This window comes from Gymnoscopelus braueri (genome assembly GCF_963280865.1).
Source record: "Gymnoscopelus braueri genome assembly, chromosome: 13".
NCBI classification, from domain to species: Eukaryota; Metazoa; Chordata; class Actinopteri; order Myctophiformes; family Myctophidae; genus Gymnoscopelus; species Gymnoscopelus braueri.
This window is the reverse complement of record NC_137615.1, coordinates 33,674,219-33,695,544: the sequence shown is the minus strand read 5'-3', so window position 1 is coordinate 33,695,544 and position 21,326 is coordinate 33,674,219. Positions and strand designations below refer to the sequence as shown.

The 21,326-nt window shown below is 42.8% G+C and overlaps 1 protein-coding gene across 1 annotated transcript in view; it reads left to right on the top strand.

The window, feature by feature from the left end:
- The window catches only part of LOC308099524 (voltage-dependent T-type calcium channel subunit alpha-1I-like), a gene marked incomplete at both ends in the record, with an annotated part of 243,251 nt that overhangs the window by 165,806 nt on the left and 56,119 nt on the right, over positions 1–21,326 (top strand). The window contains 10 exons of the mRNA XM_080448267.1: positions 457–608; positions 807–992; positions 2,213–2,330; positions 2,775–2,930; positions 3,155–3,245; positions 10,074–10,198; positions 11,742–12,247; positions 13,233–13,482; positions 15,939–16,039; positions 20,288–20,412. Of these exons, the coding sequence (XP_080304393.1) occupies positions 457–608; positions 807–992; positions 2,213–2,330; positions 2,775–2,930; positions 3,155–3,245; positions 10,074–10,198; positions 11,742–12,247; positions 13,233–13,482; positions 15,939–16,039; positions 20,288–20,412 (1,810 nt within the window). The remainder of the gene's footprint in view (positions 1–456; positions 609–806; positions 993–2,212; positions 2,331–2,774; positions 2,931–3,154; positions 3,246–10,073; positions 10,199–11,741; positions 12,248–13,232; positions 13,483–15,938; positions 16,040–20,287; positions 20,413–21,326) is intronic.

Genomic DNA, 21,326 nt, shown 5'->3' with positions numbered 1-21,326 from the left:
CGAACACAATTGGCCCGTGTTGGGAGGAGGGAAGACGGGCGGGGAGGGTAATATTGGTCATTGCACGTATCTCCTACGGGCTGGGGCAGTACCAGTCAGCAGGGAGTGTTGGGCGGGAGGAGTAGGGCGGCTCTACGTCCTCCTGGTGGGGGCTCCTCACTGGCAGGTGAGTCAGTAGGATACAAAAGCAGTGACATCACAGAAATGTGTGTGGGGAGGAATTAATTGTCATAAAGACTAAATTGGGGAGGAAAATTTGGTAAAAATAATTGGCTACACCAATTCACTGATGTGTTGAAGAGGGTTGGACTCGCCAATCTTCACGGCACACTTGTTGTTAGTGTGTATATTGTGTTGACTCTCTCTCTCTCTCTCTCTCTCTCTCTCTCTCTCTCTCTCTCTCTCTCTCTCTCTCTCTCTCTCTCTCTCGCTCTCTCTCTCTCTCCCTCCATGCAGCCGGATGAGTTGACCAACGTTTTGGAGATCTGCAACATCGTGTTCACCAGCATGTTCACCCTGGAGATGATCCTCAAGCTCACCGCCTTCGGTTTCTTCGACTACCTGAGGAACCCTTACAACATATTTGATGGCATCATCGTCATCATCAGGTTCACACTTACTTAACTAATAGAGGGTTTGAGTGGTGGTTAATTTTAACTATAGATGACTTGTGATGATTGTGTTGATATTCTGATTGTAAATCATCATGTCACATTGTCATCTCTCTCTCTCTCTCTCTCTCTCTCTCTCTCTCTCTCTCTCTCTCTCTCTCTCTCTCTCTCTCTCTCTCTCTCTCTCTCTCTCAGTGTGTGTGAGATCATCGGGCAGGCTGACGGGGGTCTGTCGGTGTTGAGGACCTTCCGTCTGCTCAGGGTCATTAAGCTGGTGAGGTTCATGCCGGCCCTGAGGAGACAGCTGGTGGTCCTGATGAAGACCATGGACAATGTGGCCACCTTCTGCATGCTCCTCATGCTCTTCATCTTCATCTTTAGGTGTGTGTGTGTGTGTGTGTGTGTGTGTGTGTGTGTGTGTGTGTGTGTGTGTGTGTGTGTGTGTGTGTGTGTGTGTGTGTGTGTGTGTGTGTGTGTGTGTGTGTGTGTGTGTGTGTGTGTGTGTGTGTCTGTGTGTGTGCGCTGTATGGGAGCATGCCAGCTAGCTTGTGCATCCCTGCAGTGCCCCAAGACAGATGACACCAAACGCCTGGCCTGTTGAGTAGGCTATATAGCGCTATAGCTGGCACGAGCAGCGGGAGCTCATTCTTCCCTTCAGCAGCTGCAGTAACGCTAAAGCTAAAACACCTGCCGCTCCTTACACGGCTGAGACTGTGAAAATCAACCTGTCGCAGTTGTAAACGAAGCGTCGGTGTATGGACGTGGAAATTAGCAGGGTTGTCTAAGGTGCTACACTCCGTTATGCCGGCAAACAGATGGAGCGGGTCAACAAAGAGAGGGAGTGAGAGAAAGAAAGCAGAGGGATGGGTTAGAGGAGTAGAGGACGAAACAGAGGGAGGGACGTAGTCATTTTGTATAATCAGTGGTGGAAAGTAACTAGGTACATTTACTCAAGTACCGTAAGTACAGTTTTGAGGTATTTTTACTTTACTGGAGTATTTCCAATCTTCAGTACTTTTACTTCTACTCCACTACATCCGTGTATAATGTGCCAACACAAATCTGTGCATGTGTGTGTGTCTGTTTTTTTTTTACCACGATGTGCCAGAGAAAAGTAGTAGAGAGAAAAATATGTGCATGTAGCGATAGGAGTTGATGTATTGCTGTGTCAGGATGTAAGCAGAGAGAACAATACAGTGCAGAACAGTACGTTGTTCTTTCTTAAGCGTTTTTCTTCCCCCCGTTTCCTATAAACGTCTAAAAGTTTAGCCGAGAAAAGTTGGTTTCAAGAAAAGAAGAACCATGGTGATCATTCTAACAACAAAATCAAGTGTACAGTAAAAAGAAAAAAAAATCTTGATGTATTGTTTCTAATTTATCTCATGGACCCATTTCCTTTTTTTATGCACACTCCCACAGTTAAATTAACACACTTAACACTGTCGGCTGAGGGCAGATGGTCAGAGAACAGCTTGTATTTTGATCTTTGAGAAGGGTGACTTTTGGCTATGGGAGGTATATACACAGTGTTCACCTCCCACCAGTGTCATGGCTGGGCTTGTTGCTATAAGAACAGCCTTTGTGTGCCTGTCTCGTTGCAGTATCCTGGGGATGCATATTTTTGGCTGTAAGTTCAGCGTGAAGACAGAGGTAGGAGACACCGTGCCTGACAGGAAGAACTTTGACTCTCTGCTCTGGGCCATTGTCACCGTGTTCCAGGTACAACCACTCATGCCACACACGCACGCACGGACACACACACACACACACACACACACACACACACACACACACACACAGGCTTAAAGGGATAGTTCACCCCCCCCCAAAAAAAGATTCTATCTATTAGTCACCCCATAAAGACTTTAATTCATGGATAATGTTTTGTTTTTGTTGCATTCCTAAGCCAATAATTTGATGACCAGCGGACCGCTAGGCAGCGTTTCCGGTAAGAGACACAAAAGGAGACTCTTTGTGTCTCCTACGGGAACCGCTGCCGGTCATCAAATTATTGGCTTAGGAATGCGCCCAATTTTTTTTTTTAAACATGAATTCAAGTCTCCATGGGGTGACTTATCGATGGAAAAAAAGTCATTTTGGGGGGTGAACTATCCCTTTAATTTCCATTTGGTGCCTAAATGTGTGTGTGTGTGTGCTGCGTAGATCCTGACCCAGGAGGACTGGAACATGGTGCTCTACAACGGCATGGCGTCCACCTCTCCCTGCGCCGCTCTCTACTTCGTGGCTCTCATGACCTTCGGCAACTACGTGCTCTTCAACCTGCTGGTCGCCATCTTGGTCGAGGGCTTCCAGGCCGAGGTAAAAGCCATATGGACGGCCATCTAACTACCAGCCCACTGTGGGTTAGGGTTCTGATCTACCGTTTCTCCCACCTCGTCTTTTTTCGTACCTTTATCTTTTGTATCGGTCTCTCATTCTTTGTCCTTCTTTGTTCTCTCTCTCTCTCTCTCTCTCTCTCTCTCTCTCTCTCTCTCTCTCTCTCTCTCTCTCTCCCCCCCGCTGTGCTGTCTCTCTTTATTTAGGGTGATGCCAACCGGTCATTCTCTGATGATGACAGATCTTCCTGTAACTTTGAGGGGAGCGACAAGCAGAAAGACTCACTCCGTCTCTCAGGTAACCTCATCACTACCTTGACTCTGCACACTGGCTTATGAAGTGTCTTTTTTTTTGGATAGCTTTAACCAGGCTCAGAAAGGAACATGGTGGGGACTAGAAGGCGTGTAAATCACACATAAAGCTGTTGAGGTTATTTGTTAAACACGTCAGCCCTAGTTTTATATTTTGGCATACTGCGGTGTTGGCCAGTGAAGATACTGTAGCCACAAGTTCACAATTTTGGAAAAGTTTTGAATAATGTGGCTTAAAACTGACACTTCTAAACAGTGGCGTCAGTTCAGCAAAAGCTAAGGTATGGCAAGGTTGCCAACTCCCAGAGATTAAAATAAGGGACACCTATCCTGGGCATGGGTCAAACCCCCCAAAAGCCCCGAAAAGCATAGAAAACTATGCATTATTCCTATAACACAATACAAACACAATGGTCTTACACCTGCATTAGGCTACTATTCATGATTTTTCTTCTCTGGAGCCAAGGTATGGCACCTGCAATACCCATATTGACTCCCCTGCTTCTAAATGATTTTTGTATGAAATATTGACAAAGACTAAAACTAAGGACATTTTCTTTTACTGTTTTTATTATTATTTCAGTTAACTAAAATGCTTGTTTGTTTTTATTCTAGTTTTCATTAATGAATTAGTTTTACTTAACTATAATAGCATTGGTGTGAAGTGCCATGGCAAATCTTATTGTCAGTAGAGCTTTTTTGACGATATGCAAATTGCCATGGGTCAGGCATAGCAGTAACATTGAACAAATGAAGTCCCTCACCAACCTCTCAGGCATTTCCTGACAAGTGAGGTGATGATGGCTCCAGGTCTGTAGTCCTTGGGGTGCTTGTCAGTGGTGGAAAAAGTACTAAAATCTTTTACTTAAGTAAAAGTATCAATAAATACTGCAATGTAAAAATGCTCCGTTACAAGCAAAAGTAAGGTATTCACAATTTACTTGAGTGAAAGTACAATAGTAATGGTATCAAAATGTACTTAAAGTACCAAATGTAAAAGTCCTAAAATGTTTGAAAATAGCAGATATACAAGCTCACGCGTTGTGAGATTGTAGATCGGCTATTTTCAAATAGATAAAATAGGGCTCAAGTGGTTAATGTATGCTTTATAATGTAAGGATTTATATCTGCAAAGTAACTAGTAACAAAAGTTTTCAAATAATTGTAGTGGAGTAAAAGCACAATACTTGCCTCTGAGATGTAGTGGAGTAGAAGTAAAAGTAATGAAAATTGGAAATACTACAGTAAAGTAGAAGTACCTCAAAAGTGTACTTAAATACGGTACTTGAGTACATGTACTTAGCTACTGTACACCACTGGTGCTTGTCGGGGGGACAGACATAGTGATGGACATCTTGAAGCCCTGGAGGATCAACAGCCATGCTGCTCGGTGGATGCTCTGAGGACACATGCGGCCCGGGATGTCGTCTGGCCCTGCAGCCTTTACAGATGTTCAGCCCACTTGAAGGCTAGCTGTTACACATCAGCCACTGAGATATGTAGAGGGCTATGGCCTCCTCAGGCAGGGCTTTCTCCAGCTGGTTGAGGCTGATTTCGTTGAGCAAAAAAAAAAAGTGCTTAGCTCACTGGGGAGCAGTGGTGGAAATTACATTTACTCAAGTACATAGTAGTTAGTTACGTTGTAGATTTCGATTATTATTTACAAACATACATTAACCACTTCAGCCCTATATACATTTCGGCCATTTGAAAATAGCCGATCCACAATGAGTCGCGATGAGTATTTTTTACATTGCAGTATTGATACTTTTACTTAAATAAAACATTCGAGTACTTTTTCCACCACTGCTGGGATGGGAGGTAGAGCGTCTCTCTCCCCACACAGCTGGTTCTCCCTCTGAAGTCTGTTATTGTCTGCAACCCCCGACACATAATCCTCACATCGTTGCTTTTGAACGGGTCTTCCACTCTGTTCTTGTACTCCTGCTCTGGCTGTTCTGACGGTTCAATGGAGGTCAGAGCGGGATTTAGCTAAATCCGCCCACTGTCCCGGAGCTGTAGGCAGTGGTTCTGTTCACATGCAGTGAATTCAGAGATAGGGATCTGGCTAGAGATTACTTGAGGACAAAAACATCTTTTGTTACATTTGATTACTATTCTTGTTCTAAAATAAAAGGGAGAGCAACTGTTCATGTTTAAAAGTTTGAAACTGATTAAGCAATATGGAAGGACGGTTGAGAAAGTATTGAACTAAAATAAAATACCAAATTTACCTCCAGACCACACCGATGTCAAGTCTATTCCCAGGTTTGGCCATCCTAATTTACAATAGAGAGTCGCGAGCATGCGTGGCTGTTTGTGTGTCTGCCTCTCCAAGCTGTTTGTCTGTCTGGGTCTCCAACAAGTTAGGTCTCGCTTCGCTTTCACTTTGCATGTTGCAGTTAGGTTTCGCTTTCGATTTGCTCTGCTGTCTCTGTCTCCGATGTGCGGGCCAGGCTACTAGACGGGTTCCCCGCGCAACGGCTAGACGGGAGGGCCGCGCAGTGGCCCGAACCTCTAGTACTGTACATGCAAAAACAAAACTTTTCCTTAAATTGCTTTTTCGTTTATTCAGAGTGTTTGTTTAAATCGTTTAGAGTCATTAAAATGCTACAGAACAGAATGAATGAGTCTTGTTGGCTAAACATATTGTGCGGTTAATAAGTCACAGATTTCTGAACTTCATTCATGAATCTATAATTTATCCAGGGACAATTTTCAGCTTGAATTTTTGAATCATTTTACACATTAACCACTGTTTTCAATAGTCGTACAATGACTAGTCTAAACAGCAGATGTACAGGCTCACAACTTGTCGCATTGCAATGTGTTGTGAGCTTGTAGATTCTTATTCTTATTCTTATTCTTTTGAAATGTTTGAAATATTCTTCCTATAGTGACATGCCCAAAATAGGGACAGCAGGGTTTAAGTGGCAGTTTCGCAGTTTTAAAAGGATTCTCATCTGACCATATGTTTGGTGAGTACTTTTATATAACAGCAGCACTTTACTGTAGGCCGGGAGTGCTGTTAAAGTATCTTTCATAAATGTTCCAAGTTACGGAGGGAATATTTGTATGCTTTATAAAATTAATGGTCTCTCTGGAAACCAACGCCTTTCAATATAATATCCTTTTACTAAATAATCATCACATTCACACAGACTAGATATGCATAAAACATTATGCTGTTCCTCTCATTGCCAATCCCCAAGGCTTTTCAGATACAGAACATGGACCATCTGAGTGGATCCAGAAGCCAAGTCCTCCTCTCCTCTCCTCTCCTCTCCTCTCCTCTCCTCTCCTCTCCTCTCCGCTCCTCTCCTCTCCTCTCCTCTCCTCTCCTCTCCGCTCCGCTCCGCTCCGCTCCTCTCCTCTCCTCTCCTCTCCTCTCCGCTCCGTTCCTCTCCTCTCCTCTCCTGTCCGCTCCTCTCCTCTCCTCTCCTCTCCTCTCCTCTCCTCTCCTCTCCTCTCCTCTCCTCTCCGCTCCGCTCCGCTCCGCTCCTGTCCTCTCCTCTCCTCTTCTCCGCTCCGCTCCTCTCCTCTCCTCTCCTCTCCTCTCCTCTCCGCTCCGCTCCTCTCCTCTCCTCTCCTCTCCTCTCCTCTCCTCTCCTCTCCGCTCCGCTCCGCTCCTGTCCTCTCCTCTACTCTCCTCTACTCTCTTCTCCGCTCCGCTCCTCTCCTCCCCCACTGGCAGCATAGCATGAGAGGGACACAGCCAAGTATAATGCAGGCTGCAATGCAGAGCTGCATGGCACATCAGGCTGGCTTCCAGTGCAAATCCCTTTAGCATTTTGGCTAAACGACTCAAGCTGATTGTCTAAGCAGCAAAAGTGGAAAACAATGGTCCGTGAATAGTGCATTATAGCATGGTGTCTTGACTCTTCTCCCTCCTGGCTCCCAAACCTTCCTTGTTCACGTATGTTATGTTATTATGGTGTAGCTCTGTAGGAGGCTATCTGGTATCCTATTTACTTTTTGGACCTCACTCTGATATTGCACTTTTAAGTCACTCTGGATAAGAGCATCTATCTGCTAAATGCTAATCTCTCAAGACAGATTCTGCTGGGTTCCCAGATTGGCTAAATGCCTACACATTGAATGTGTAGCCTTTACACCATTGATTATGGTGCTACCATTACGGTTTAGCAAAAGGTAGAAGTGGAATGAGAAATGCTTAAAGCTATACCATTGTAATAGCCTATCATTAACCACATGAACCCTGACTTTCCTGTTCTGGGAATGTCAGGTGAACATTCGACAGAAATAGGTGGACATTCTGTAAAAATATCGGACCTACAAGTCGTTATGAGCTAGTAGACCGCCTATTTTCCGAAAGGAGATTTGGTGTAGAGGGAACAAAAGGAGGCGACCAAGTACAGGCCCCTGGAGGACCTCGGTCAATGAACTACTGTATACAGGCCCTATATTGGGCCTTCTTAAACCCTTATTTCAGTAGGGTTTACTTTAAGTGGATACATCCAGGGCTGGACTGGGACAAACATTTGTCCCTGGCATTTAATGCCTTGCTCGGCCAATTCTCATGTGGAAAAAAGTGTCTCACCTAACATTATGTGTGATCCCTTGTGCTCATCACATTTAATTTCAGCATCACACCATTCATTAACAGGGTTAACAGCTTTCTAATGCATTGCATTGTGCATACAGGCAGCCTCTGTCACACAGCTGATACATTCCGAGGTTGTTGTCAGGGTCACAACTTGCCTATCCAATCAACTAAATACAAAGTAGCTTAAACCCAAACCCACGGTGCACTGCTACACCACTTTTGGTTATTCTGTGACCTACCCTCACACTGACGGTATACAGTAGGTCACAGAATCTGATGGGTAACAAGATGTTGTGTAACACCATGAGAAGAGCGGTGACTCAGGAGGGTTCGTCCATTATGAAACAGGCTACATTTTACTAAGCAACAATAAATCAAATGTTTATTTTTGTTGTTTAGTATGAGAGACAAACCTGTGGGCCAGTCTCTCTGTACTTTGTGGGCCGGTCAGCAGGAAAAAAGAAGGAAACCCTCTACAGGCCCACAGAAAGACCGGCCCACCGCAGGTATTCTCCCTGTACTCCCAATGGTTAAATCTACTAAATACAGTATGTGACCCAGCGCAGCAAAATGGTAATGGTAATCTATCTCACTCCCCCATTGTCACATCGTCCAGCCATGCACAAAGGGGCAATTTCCCTCACCTTCAGTTCACTGCTTCACTCATTCACATGCAATGACTCCTGTGATAAGGCTCTGGCGAGAGATAGCTCAAGACAAAACATATTTTTCTACATTTTTTACTTTTCTTACACTTAATTAAAAACAACTTACAACACTGCACATGAGACCAAATAAGTTAGTGATCTGATCCTAATCCTGAAAACAAAAATGCTAACATTTCCAATGACCATCTAGTCGCTCCGTCCGGTCATATCATATTACACTGTATTGAATGTGGAATAGCATTAACTTATGCTCCATTGAATTATGAAATTGAATTCCATGACAAGCACAATGGCTATTGAAGTCCCAGTTGGATTGGAGCAGGATCAGTGGCCTTCCAGAACTCTGTGGAATGTGAACTTGATGGTTGTTTCTCTCATGAACCTCTCCTAGACACCTTTGTGAATTAATGAAGTGTGCCTTTACACTGGTGCTGTGTGAATGTTTTAAACACATTATTGGCGTCCCTATTTTGGATGTGAGGGAGTGTCATTACAGGTGAAATGTTCAAACCGTTTCCAAAATGTTAATTAAAAATGTAATACTTTTCAAATCCATAACTTGTGAATAAAACAATATTTAAACCAACGTTAAAATACTGTAGAGTATGTTAGGCCAGTAGGCCTTTAATTAACTTTCAAGAATAAGTGACCCCCCTCCCCCGTGCATTGAGTTCAATGGACAGATGGTGCCATCTTGTGAGGTTTTCAGCTATTATTTTCAATGGTGTGACATCACTTTCTCTTTCTATATTGTGGTATTTGAGTCTCCCTGCTCATCTATTGAAACAGTTAGAACCTTTGGTCGGATAGGACCACTGGTTGACGAGAGCCATTTCATATAAAACTCAAAGGGAAATGTCATGCATGCCTCTGTTAAATAGCTGAACAATATACATTTGGGTGGCTGTGTGGAGAAGCACATGAAAGTTCCAGGATTGCAGCTTTAAACGATCACAGTTCTTCCAGTCCAAAATGTCTTTTTCCTTTAAAAAAAAGAGAACATGCATATTTATGTTCCGTATCCGGCAAGGTACCTTCATCTAAAAAGGCATGTCCGGGAGCTGAGGAAGTGCGAGCGGACATTCCTGTCTCCTGTGAGAGCAGGATAATGATATCAAACCTGAACCAGCTGTAGCCACAGGCTACACTGAGACGCATTGGGAGTAGTGTGTTTGAATAGGACAAATCAACAGCATGAGACAGAGAGGGATGTTTTTGGATGCTGTCTGATGTTAAATCTATTAACCCATTCAATCTCTGTCATTTTAGATTTCTTTGGTTATTAAAAATAGCAAATATACAAGCTCGAGCTTTTAGATCTGCTATTTTTGAAAAATCATGTTTTTTTTTTAAGCGAACATTTGTAATTCAAATCTTTGCTTCTGGGGTCCCTGGAACATTTTTGACAAAAGTTTGTTTTAAAAAATATATATTCCAAGATTAGCAAAAAGTTCATTATTTTTCATAAATAGCAGACAATGCTCCATGCTAACTTCGTCCTTCCAACCTTTTCTTCCTCCCTCCCATCTCGGTCCTATATGCCATGCCCCCACACTTGTCTTCCCTCCCTATACCGCAGACCCTAAGATCTGTACCCTGACTCCTAATGGCCACCTGGACATGTCGCCGCTGCCTGCAGCTCTGTACGCGGGAGAGAACAGTGTCATCACTCTGGGCAGAGCCAACCTGGAACAGAGGACTGTGGTGAGTGAGTCTGAACTAACTGTGCCGTGTCACTGAACGCAACAACAGTATCCACATGGCTTATACACTCATATACTGTAGGGAAGTGTGCATCCCTTATGTTTCATTTATTGGTATTACAGTGTGTCTCAATGGCTTACAATTAGACAGACAGACAGACAGACAGACAGACAGACAGACAGACAGACAGACCGTAGATAAACAGGTTAGCATAATATATTTTATATTAATACATCTAAGTGTAAGTGATCTATTACCAGTGTAGTGAAGGGAATACAGCTATGCTGAATTTGGGGTGCTGATTGCTATTGTTCACTATAGGTTCACACGGTTGTGTCGACCAGAACACCACTTTAGGCCCTTAATATATCCAGGTATGAAAGAATAGGACAGAGAGAGGCTTGATGCTGGGTTATCCTCTTTTACTGGTCTCCTTTGCAGCAGTACAGGCATGTAGTAGTAACAGTTCAACAATAATACACATGTGTGTGTGAGTGTGGTTTTCTGGGAATAAACAGAATAGAGACAAAATATGTGCATTAATAAAGATACCAATAATTACACACATCAAACCAGTCAAATGGTGTCAGCTGGAGCGATACAATACCAAATATGATACATTTCACAGTTTAGAATTGTAGTTGTATATCCTAATACAATCCTATAAGTATAGGAACTGTCATAACCCAACTGTGACTAGACAATACTGTAACTTGAATTAAGCAGAATGCATCAGCATTACATGACAAATAAACATACAATAAACAGTCATAAACTCATATGCAGTAGTTATTCTCAATAACCAACATACTAAGGACTGAGTGTGTAAATTAGCCCAAATAAATCATCCCTGAACGTCAGCCAGCCCATTACTGACAAGCATTGAGCTAATTCAGACAATAGATATTACCAACAGGTATTAGCTTAGTTAGCACTAACTTACAAATGAGTCATGTTTTAGTTACATAAATAATAATAACATCAACAATGAACTTACATGGTCATTGACACACACAACACACTCGAGTTTGGCTCAAACAAACTGAATTAACGTCTTAATGACGACTGAATACTCTGTAATGACATTAGGAATGTCTCTGAGAGCGTATGTAGCTTCTAGAACGTTTCACTGAAATCCCGCAAGATCGCGGTAAACTCTCACAGGATTTGACCCGGTATTTCAGAATAATGGGCACTTGGATACTTTTACTTGGCAATCAGTGTCAACAGTCAAGTGCAAATGCCATATCAGAATGCCAACGAAATAATACATAGAATGAAATACTTAACGCTATAACTTTGGGGCCTTTTCTACAACCAGTAATATGAAAATACATCTATCGTCCATGACTGGATATAAGTACAGACTATTAACAGTATAGATGTTTGTCTCTCTTTAGCTTGACATTCTTTTTAATTCAATATGTTTTCATAAAGCTGTCACTGTTGAGATGATGATGTTCCTCTACTGTCTGTCTGTCTGTCTGTCTGTCTGTCTGTCTGTCTGTCTGTCTGTCTGTCTGTCTGTCAATCGATCTATCAGTACCTGGGTCAGGGTTACCATACCTGGGGTCGCCCGCTGGCCCCTCACCCCCAGGCCCTGTGGGCCCGCCGCTCCAGCTGGAACAGCCTGGGCAGAGGTCACCCCTGCTGCTCCTCCTCCCCCTCCTCCTCCCCCCCGGCCCCCGGCCCCATCTACGGCCTGATGGAGGACCTGGGCGGGGTGGTGGGGGGCAGCCTCCGCGTGCGGGGGCCCCGCGCCTCCTCGTCCCCGCACCACCACTACCGCCACCACCACGTGGAGGATTCCCTGCTCTGTCCTCCTCCGCCCCCCGGCCCCCTGGCGCTCCACCGTGCCCTCCCTCCTCCGCCTCTGATCTCGGGTCAGTTCGTGCCCGCGAGGCGGGACCGGCGGGCCCTGTCCCTGGAGCTGCCGCCGCACCTGCTGCAGATCCCCGCCGGACCCCCGCTGCTGCCGCCCACCAACCCGATGGCGCTGCACCGTCACCTGCCTCCGTCTCTGCTGCCCCCCTTCACGCTCCACGCAAGGTTGGTCATGTTTTCTTTTACTTTTTTTTTTACTTGATGTTTTCAATTTCAGTTCAGTTTTAATCCATTCAATCTGGGAACGCATCGGTGTCATTTTTTTATTTCTTTTGGCTATTCAAAAATAGCAGATATACAAGCTCCTAGCGCGGCATGAGCTATGACCTTGTAGATCTGCTATTTGTTTTTAAATCGTGAAAATGTGTGCAAATCTTTGAATATACTTTTAAAGCAAACATTTGTAACTCAAATCTTTGCTTCTGGGGGGTCCCTAGAACAAAACATGTTACAAATGTTTGCTTTAATATCTATGCAAAGATTTGCACAAACGTTCATGTCTTAATGGATTCATTCGTTTTTAAAACACTTTTACTAGTTTAGTTTAGTTGTCATTTTGTGAAAAGGCTGAGATTTAGTTTTTTTTTATTATTCGTTTTAGAGTTGGTTTTCGTTTTTCATTGTAGCATGGGGCAGTCAGGGGCAAGATGAAAAGGATCTTAGAATAACTGTGAAAATAGCCGAAATAAAGAAAGACCTTCACTAAAACTAAGGACGTTTTCTCTATATGTTTCTATATCTTTCAAGTTAGTTTTAGGTTTGTAAACAACACACAATGCAATTCATTTCAGTTAGTTCACTTTTACTTTGATTTCAGTTCAACCACAAATGATCGTCAGTTTTAGTTTCCGTTACTTTGCTAATGGGATAGTTCACCCTCAAAATAGACTTTTTTTTCATTCAATTGCACAGCCTATGGAGACTTGAATTCATGGATATTTTTTCTTTTTGTCGCATTCCTAAGCCAATAATTTGATGACCGGCGGTGGCTCCAGTAGGAGACATTGGCATCTTTCCACCGGTCATCAAAAAAAAAAAATCTCCATGAATTCAAGGCTTCATGGGGTGTGTGAATGATAGAAAATAAGTAATTTTTTTGGGTGAACTACTCCTTTAACTATAGTAAACCTTGGCTCCACGCCCCACTCAGGAAGAAGAGCTTCTCTGGGGGGACGCTCATCGTTGGTGGTGGTGGTGTTCTGGGAGGGGAGCACCAGGACTGTAACGGGAAGACCTCCCTGTCACAGCTCCTCCTCCAGCAGCCCCCGCCTCCCAGGCGCTTCCACACCGCCGCACAGGCCGGGAGGGGGAACCCCCGCGACCGGCTGCTGACTGAGGTCTTCCCCGAGGTCAACACACGCTGCAAGGACAGGGAGGACCTGGAGGATGAAATCGACTATGTGAGTTGCTGGGTATGCGTGCGTGCGTGTGTGTGTGTATCAGTGGTGGAAAAAGTACTCAAATTCTTTATTCTGTAAAAGTACAATATTTGCCTCTGAGATGTAGTGGAGTAAAAGTATTGGAAATTGAAAATACTCAAGTACAAATACCTCAAAATTGTATTTAAGTACAGTACTTAAGTAAATGTACTTAGTTACTTTCCACCACTGGTGTGTGTGTGTGTGTGTGTGTGTGTGTGTGTGTGTGTGTGTGTGTGTGTGTGTGTGTGTGTGTGTGTGTGTGTGTGTGTGTGTGTGTGTGTGTGTGTGTGTGTGTGTGTGTGTGTGTGTGTGTGTGTGTGTGTGTGTGTGCGCACGCACGTAGAACACAAACTTTGTTTCAGGAAGGGTAGTTTAATAAGAACAAAATGACGTCATAGTAACTTCGACAGTTTCTTTCCGACGTTCTGTTCGTAGATCTTGCACCGCTAAGATTTTCCAACTAGCTGAACCCCTCCCTAGCCCAACATCGAGTGTGATTCGTCAGATGTTCAGTGCGCTCGCGATTTATATTGTCTCATTTCCGCAATCCGTCAGCAACGTACCATGGACAGTTTTGAACAGCGGTGTCGTGGTGATTTTTTTACTAGCAGGACGGTATTTGTATGACGTCACACGCACGCGCGCATGCACGGCACATGCACACCGCGCACATTTTATTTCACCTTAAATTAGGAAACATGTTTGTATAGGAAATGTTTTTTAGCTTAGTTTTAGTCTTTTTAAACTAATACAAATTCAAGGAATGCCATGAATTATAGAGCTGAAACTAAAAGTTTGCTTTGAACGAGTATCTTTCTCTTCTTCGACGGTGGCTGAGGCATTGTTGTGTGCAGATAGGATACTGGCAGCAGCCCTATTGAAGCCAACATGGTGTGTTGCTTACCGTGTAGCCTATAGATGCGAGGAGTGAGGATACATTTTCACACTCACTTGTAAACCTGTTATGCAAAGTAGCCATTTGGGTACTTGGCTCTTGGAATCTACGGGGGGGGGGGCACGTTCTAGCATGCACGTGCGTGCCGTACCTTGCGTGTGAAAAAATTACTGGCCACACGCCGTCCTACTCCGCGTGGCCTCCACGACACCACTGGTTTTGAACAAAGGTCGGCTGAGGATAATCCCTCAATGAGCGAAGTCCTACAAACACAAGCAGATGGCAATACATTAATGGAGAGAGATAGCACTAGCACACACACACACTTTGTCCACCGCGTCTGTCGCCAGAAATGGCAAAATCTCCGGAGTCCTGGACTTCCACAACAGCTGCAGAGGGTGTACAAATGTAACCAAATGGACATTTACATTCTGAGTTACAAATGGAGAAATTAACCCAGAGGATTTTACTGTGCATCTGAAACAAACAAACACACAATCACTAAATGTGACATACCTCTATGTCTGAATTTTACTTTGTGTGATTATAAGCTCGCAGTGGTGGAAAGTATCTAAGAACATTTACTGTAAAACTGTTAAAATACTGTTTACTGTAAAAGTAAAACGTTTTGGTATTTTTTACTTTACTGGAGTATTTCCAGTTTTCAGTATTTTTACTTCTACTGCACTACATCTCAGGCAAATATTGTACTTTCACTCCACTACAACTATTTGAAAAATGTAGTTACTAGTTACTTTGCAGATATAAATTATTACATTATAAAACATACATTAACCACTTAAGCCCTATTTTATACCTAGGCTATTTGAAAATAGTCGATCTACAAGCTCAGTTGTGATAAATCCCCTCGCTCTCTCTCTGTTCTCTCTGTGAGAAGGATTTTACAGTCCTTGGATGGAAGCGAGTGCTCGAGGTTCTTCATCGCCTCGACCCCCCATTGCGCTGCTATTGTTTCTTCCACAGTAAACATGCGTGCGTAGGAACAAAACAAGGTTAATTAGAAAGGCCTGTTTAGACAGCGGGGGAGGCAGGTGCCGTAGACAGATATTGCTAATGGTGAGATGAAGCTCTGAGGGGTTCATATAGAATAGCTTTCACCATTGTAAATAATTGAAAATGGGGAGTTAGTGGTTTGTTGTGCGGGCTTATGTTTTATGTGTCAGAGGGAGCATTTAGTGTTCGCAGGAAGCGTGTGTGTGTGTGTGTGTGTGTGTGTGTGTGTGTGTGTGTGTGTGTGTGCGTGCGCGTGCGTGCGTGCCTTGCATGGTTTCTTCCCCCTTCAGTGTATTCACAATTGTGAAATGTTTTGAAGAAAGGCGCGATATAAATGCACCATTTACCATAAAATGTTTTCATTTGTGTTTACCTTCATCAGCTTTGCAGAGAGCCACACAGTGTAACAATTCTACTGTGTGTGTGTGTCTGTGTGTGTGTGTGTGTGTGTGTGTGTGTGTGTGTGCGTGTGTGCGTGTATGCGTGTGTGTGTGCTGTGTGTGTGCGTGTGCGTGTGTCCATGCAGAGCTTATGTTTCCGTATCGAGAAGATGTTGGAGGTGTACAGACCAGAGTGGTGTGAGAGCAGGGAGGACTGGTCTGTCTTCCTCTTCTCCCCGCAGAACAAGTGAGACACCTTCTTCTCTTCTCTTCTCTTCTCTTCTCTTCTCTTCTCTTCTCTTCTCTTCTCTTCTCTTCTCTTCTCTTCTCTTCTCTTCTCTTCTCTTCTCTTCTCTTCTCTTCTCTTCTCTTCTCTTCTCTTCTCTACACTCTACTCACTAATCTTCTACTCTCCTCTACCCTCTTCTTTCTGCCAATTCAGTATGTGGTGCTTTATATATAGCCTGGCTTGGCTAAACCTATAGATATTAGTTTGGAATCTCTGTGTGGAACCTTCATTTCCAAGGGGCAAATAAAAAAAAATGCCTCTGGTGATAAACCCGCCCCAAATTTGCATACTGGGCCCTGACAACTTCGGAGGGAGAGAAATCCAATCTCTATTGTAGAGGGGCCAGACCTATTCTGCCAAGGGCACATTTTTTTGGAGTACTTTTTGTAGAGTTTCACATTTGAAGTGAGTACAGCACTGTGTCAGTGGGAATCTCTGCCTATGTGTGCGCGTTTGCACGCGTTTGTACAGAGTGAGTGTTTGGTTATGAGCTTGTACACATGGGTGCACATGTGAAACAATTATCAATCATCAGAAAGCCAAGCTGGACCAACCAAATTTAACTCGAGCACCCGAATAACCAGGTAGTGATAATCTTTATCATTATCGTATTTATCGTTATTATCGTATTTGTTCCATACATATTAAGCAATTTACTATTGTTGGGTTCAGACAACAAGCATTTAGCAATATTTTTATACTTCCTTGCCTTATTTACCAGCATTTTATGTTCTAAATTAATTGCTCAGGTTAATTGAATAATCAGAAAAATAATTATTAGCTGTAGATGTATTACACAGTAAAATCCTCAGCATCATCCATTTGTAACTAATTAATTAGTAAATGGACACTGAGGATTTGACTGTGGGCTATAAGCTCATGTCAAACCCTCCCTCTCCCCTGTAGCTGAACCCCCCCATAGCTCTGCTACAGGGACCTTGTTGTTGTCTCTCCCAAAGGGTCCTGTGTCTAATTCCCTCTGAGACCCCCCACCCACTGTAGTGTTCATCCTTCCTTATCGGCTGGACGCAGGCTGGAGAGCCCCCAGCCACTCACGTCGATAATGGAGACGGGTTGCCAGCATGCTTCGTCAATAGAAAGGATGGGTATAGCCTTGCTAAGAGCAGGGCTAGATTAGAGCATCGATCTGCTGACTCGTTGATAACAAACCGAATGTATTTTTTTCTGCCATCTTGTCTCCGGCCGTTTGTCAACAAGAAATAGGCTTTGGCCGGAAATATGTTATGGCATTGCACTGCAGTCAGTGGGAGCAAGCTGCCAACATGGGCGTAGTGAGACTGTTTTAATGCAAGTTCATTTAAAGCTATAATCAATCAATCAACAATAAATTAATCTAAACTTTATTAAAGGATAGTTCACCCCCAAAATGACTTTTTTTCTATCGATTAGTCTTTTGATGACCGGCAGCGGAACCATTGCCCGTCATCAAATTATTGGCTTAGGAATGCGACAAAAAATAAAAAATATTCTTGAATTCAAGTCTCCATGGATTGAGTAGTCTCGCGTGGCCAGACTGTTGCCTCCCACAATTTTCAAATGTTTCCGGTCATACAGTCTGGGACTCGGAAGCTCTGATCATGATTAGAATATAAACCGGATATGAAGCCTCCTCCCCACTTCCGTTTCGTCTTTACAGTCGCGCAAATTTATCCTAATATAAATACAAATCATCTAAGTATATTTAGCTTGCTGCTTAGCAGAAATGGAAATAAAATATTAAAATGTAAAGATATTTTAAAATATAATTTCGTGAACGGAAGTGCCAGCTTCCTCTCTCGGATTTTGGGAGTTGTAGTTCAAGACTCTATATAGCATTCAGAGATTGTGGAATAGTTGTCTGGCTACGCGAGACTATGGGGTGAGTAATCGATAGAAAAAAATACATTTTGGGGGTGAACTCTCCCTTTAAGGACAACATTCTCCACTTTTTGCTCCACATGCTCATCTGTATGATGGAGTAGGCTATGTTAATACCATATAACTACATCTGCAGTGGTTGGATGATGGTCTCCCGACTCTTCCATGGAGAAGTTTAAGTAAACCCTGGTGTCGGGTAGGAAACGTACTAGTTGACAAGTAGCCCTGCCTGATGCTCATAAGTCCAATATCTCCCCCTCGCCAAGCTGCGGTATTCCCTTTCGTGCGGTAGTCGATGTTTGTTTTCCCACACGGTGCAAACTGTGGGTTCAATTCCCGGGTGTTACAGTTGCAGTTACCTCTGTTGGGAGAGGACATAAAACCAACAGCTTTAAAAAGTATCCCATGTGCGCTCTAATGAGGAGAAGAGGGGAGGGGAGGGGGGGGGGGGTGTGAAATATATTTGTCATCTTCCCTTCTTAACCCATTCAATCCGGGAACACGATCTCTGTCATTTTAGATTTATTTTGCTATTAAAAAAAATATCACATATACAAGCTCATAGTGTGTCACTTGGTGAGCTTGTGGATCTGCTATTTTAGAAAAATCTAGATTTCTTTTTTTGCACATCTTTGAATATATATATAATATATATATATATATATATATATATATATATTATATATTTAAAGCAAATATTTTTTACTAAAATCTTTGCTTCTGGGGGGTCCCTGGAACAAAATATTTTGAGATTGGGGGTCCGCGGCCAAATACTTATATATATATTTTTTTCCTGAATCCTAACAGTATGCTGCTATATCAGTGGTGCTCCAACTTTTTCATGTCAAGGACCCCCAGAATGATATGTATTTGGCCGCGGACCCCCATCTCAAAATATTTTGTCCAGGGACCCTCCCAGAAGCAAATATTGGAGTTAAAAATGTTCGTTTTAAAAATCAAGGATTTGCACAAATCTTCCACAAATTTTTCAAAAAATAGCAGATCTGCAAGTTCATAGCGCTATGAGCTTGTATATCTGCTATTTTTTGAATAGCCAAATAAATAAAAAATAAAATGACACAGATGCGTTCCCGGTCCTAATGGATTAATCTTGCTCTCTCTTCTCTCTCTCTCTCTCTCTCTCTCTCTCTCTCTCTCTCTCTCTCTCTCTCTCTCTCTCTCTCTCTCTGTCACTCATCTGTATGTTTCTGTCTCTGTGCTGCACTCAGGAGAGCAGAGCTCTGCCTGGGAGAGTGTCCTTAATGCAATTTGTTTTGAACCAGGGGCGGGTCCTAATCAGTGAGTGAATGAGTGTGCAAGCAGATGGGAAAAGGAGAGAGAGAGAGAGAGAGAGAGAGAGAGAGAGAGTAAGGAAGGGGACACACTGGGATGGAAGGATTAGAGTCTGTGTGGCTTCCATTAACTCGTTACCTGCCAGAGTTCAAACATTGTCTATAGTTGCCCTTGCCAGCGATTTTGAGCGTTTTTTACTAACCTTTGAAAAATCATAGAAGATTATTTTTTTTCACAGCAATCCACCCGGCGATCGCCTCAAAAAGACGTAGGGGGGTCTCGGAGAACGGGGGAAGCGTGCCGTCGGGGATAGTCCATTCCATAGTTATGGGCAGTTGAATGTGGCTTGTTTTTGCCAAAAACAACAGAAAGCAGAGACAATTTTTTTACTTTTATAAATCATCATTAGTCATTCACAGGCTGCGGAAGAGCGCCCTCTATCGTAAAACTGAAAACGCACCATGATTCACATGACATCATTGGCGGTCTGAGCCTTGGAGAGAAATGACAAGAAATCAGAGACCATCTGGTCTCTTCACCTTATATCCTTCATCTTTTTCAAGTCTAATTCAACTACAACATGAAGTACATTTACTACAGTACTAAGTACTGTACTTAAGTACAATTTTGAGGTACTTTCACCTTTCCTGGAGTATTTCCAATTGTCTATACTTTTACTTCTACTCCACTACACCTCAGAGGCAAATATTGTACTTTTACTCCACTACAATTATTTGAAAACTTTAGTTACTAGTTACTTTGCAGATATAAATTATGACATTATAAAACATACATTAACCACTTTAGCCCTATTTTATTACATAGGCTATTTGAAAATAGCCGATCTACAAGCTCACAACGCGTCGCATCGCGACGCGTCGTGAGCTTGTAGATCTGCTATTTTCAAACATTTTAGTACTTTTACTTTTGATACTTTAAGTCCATTTGGATACTCTCATCTTCTCATCTTCTTTCTACTCCTCTCCTCTCCTGTCTCTATAACTCCTCTCCCTCTCCTCCGTCACTCTCCATCAGGTTCAGACGGATATGTCAGTCCATAGTCAAACATAAGCTGTTTGACTATGTGGTGTTGGCGTTCATCTTCTCCAACTGCATCACTGTGGCCCTGGAGAGACCCAAGATCATGCAAGGCAGCTTAGGTAAGCTTGTAAATCGCTTTTTTTTTACTGCGTAGTAATAAGTGTTGAACTTCATTAACGTTCAAGCTTATCTCCATGTATTACCTCTACCAGCAGAGTTTGAACGGGGTTACGTTTTTGCCTCATTCTGTTTGTTTGTACATTTGCTTGTTAACAAAATGACCAGAGAACTGTATTTTCATAAAACTTGGTGTGAAGGATTGAGCTGCCCCGAAGACCTGATTACATTTTGGGTTGAAAAGGACAAGTTCACATTCAAGGCAAGGGAAACATTACATAATCCTGACAAACTGCATAGTATTGGTGGAGGGAGGTACTGTATACTCTACTGAGTGCAGTGCTCCTAGTCTAGCTATACTTGTCCATTGTATCTGTACGGTGGTGTAAAGTAACTAAGTACGTTTACTCAAGTACTGTACTTGAGTAATAAGCAATTTTTGGGTATTTTTACTTTACTGGAGTATTTCCAATTTTTGATACTTTTACTTCTACTCCACTACATTGCAGAAGAAAATATTGTACTTTTACTCCAGTACAATTATTTAAAAACGTCACTAGTTACTTTGCAGATATATATTTTAAAATATACATTAGCCGCTTTAGCCCTATTTTATACATAGGCTATTTGCAAATAGCCGATCTACAAGCTCACAACGCATCGCATCGCGACGCGTTGTGAGCTTGTAGATCGCCTATTTTCAAACATTTTAGTACTTTTACTTTCAGTACTTAGAGTATATTTTGATGCCAAAACTTTTGTACTTTTACTCAAGTAACATTTTGAACACAGGCCTTTTACTTGTAACAGAGTATTTTTATATTGTGGTATTGCTACTTTTACTTAAGTAAAATATCTGAGTACCTCCTCCACCATTGTATCTGTATTGCTCAGTATCGCTACAGGTACTTTCCCT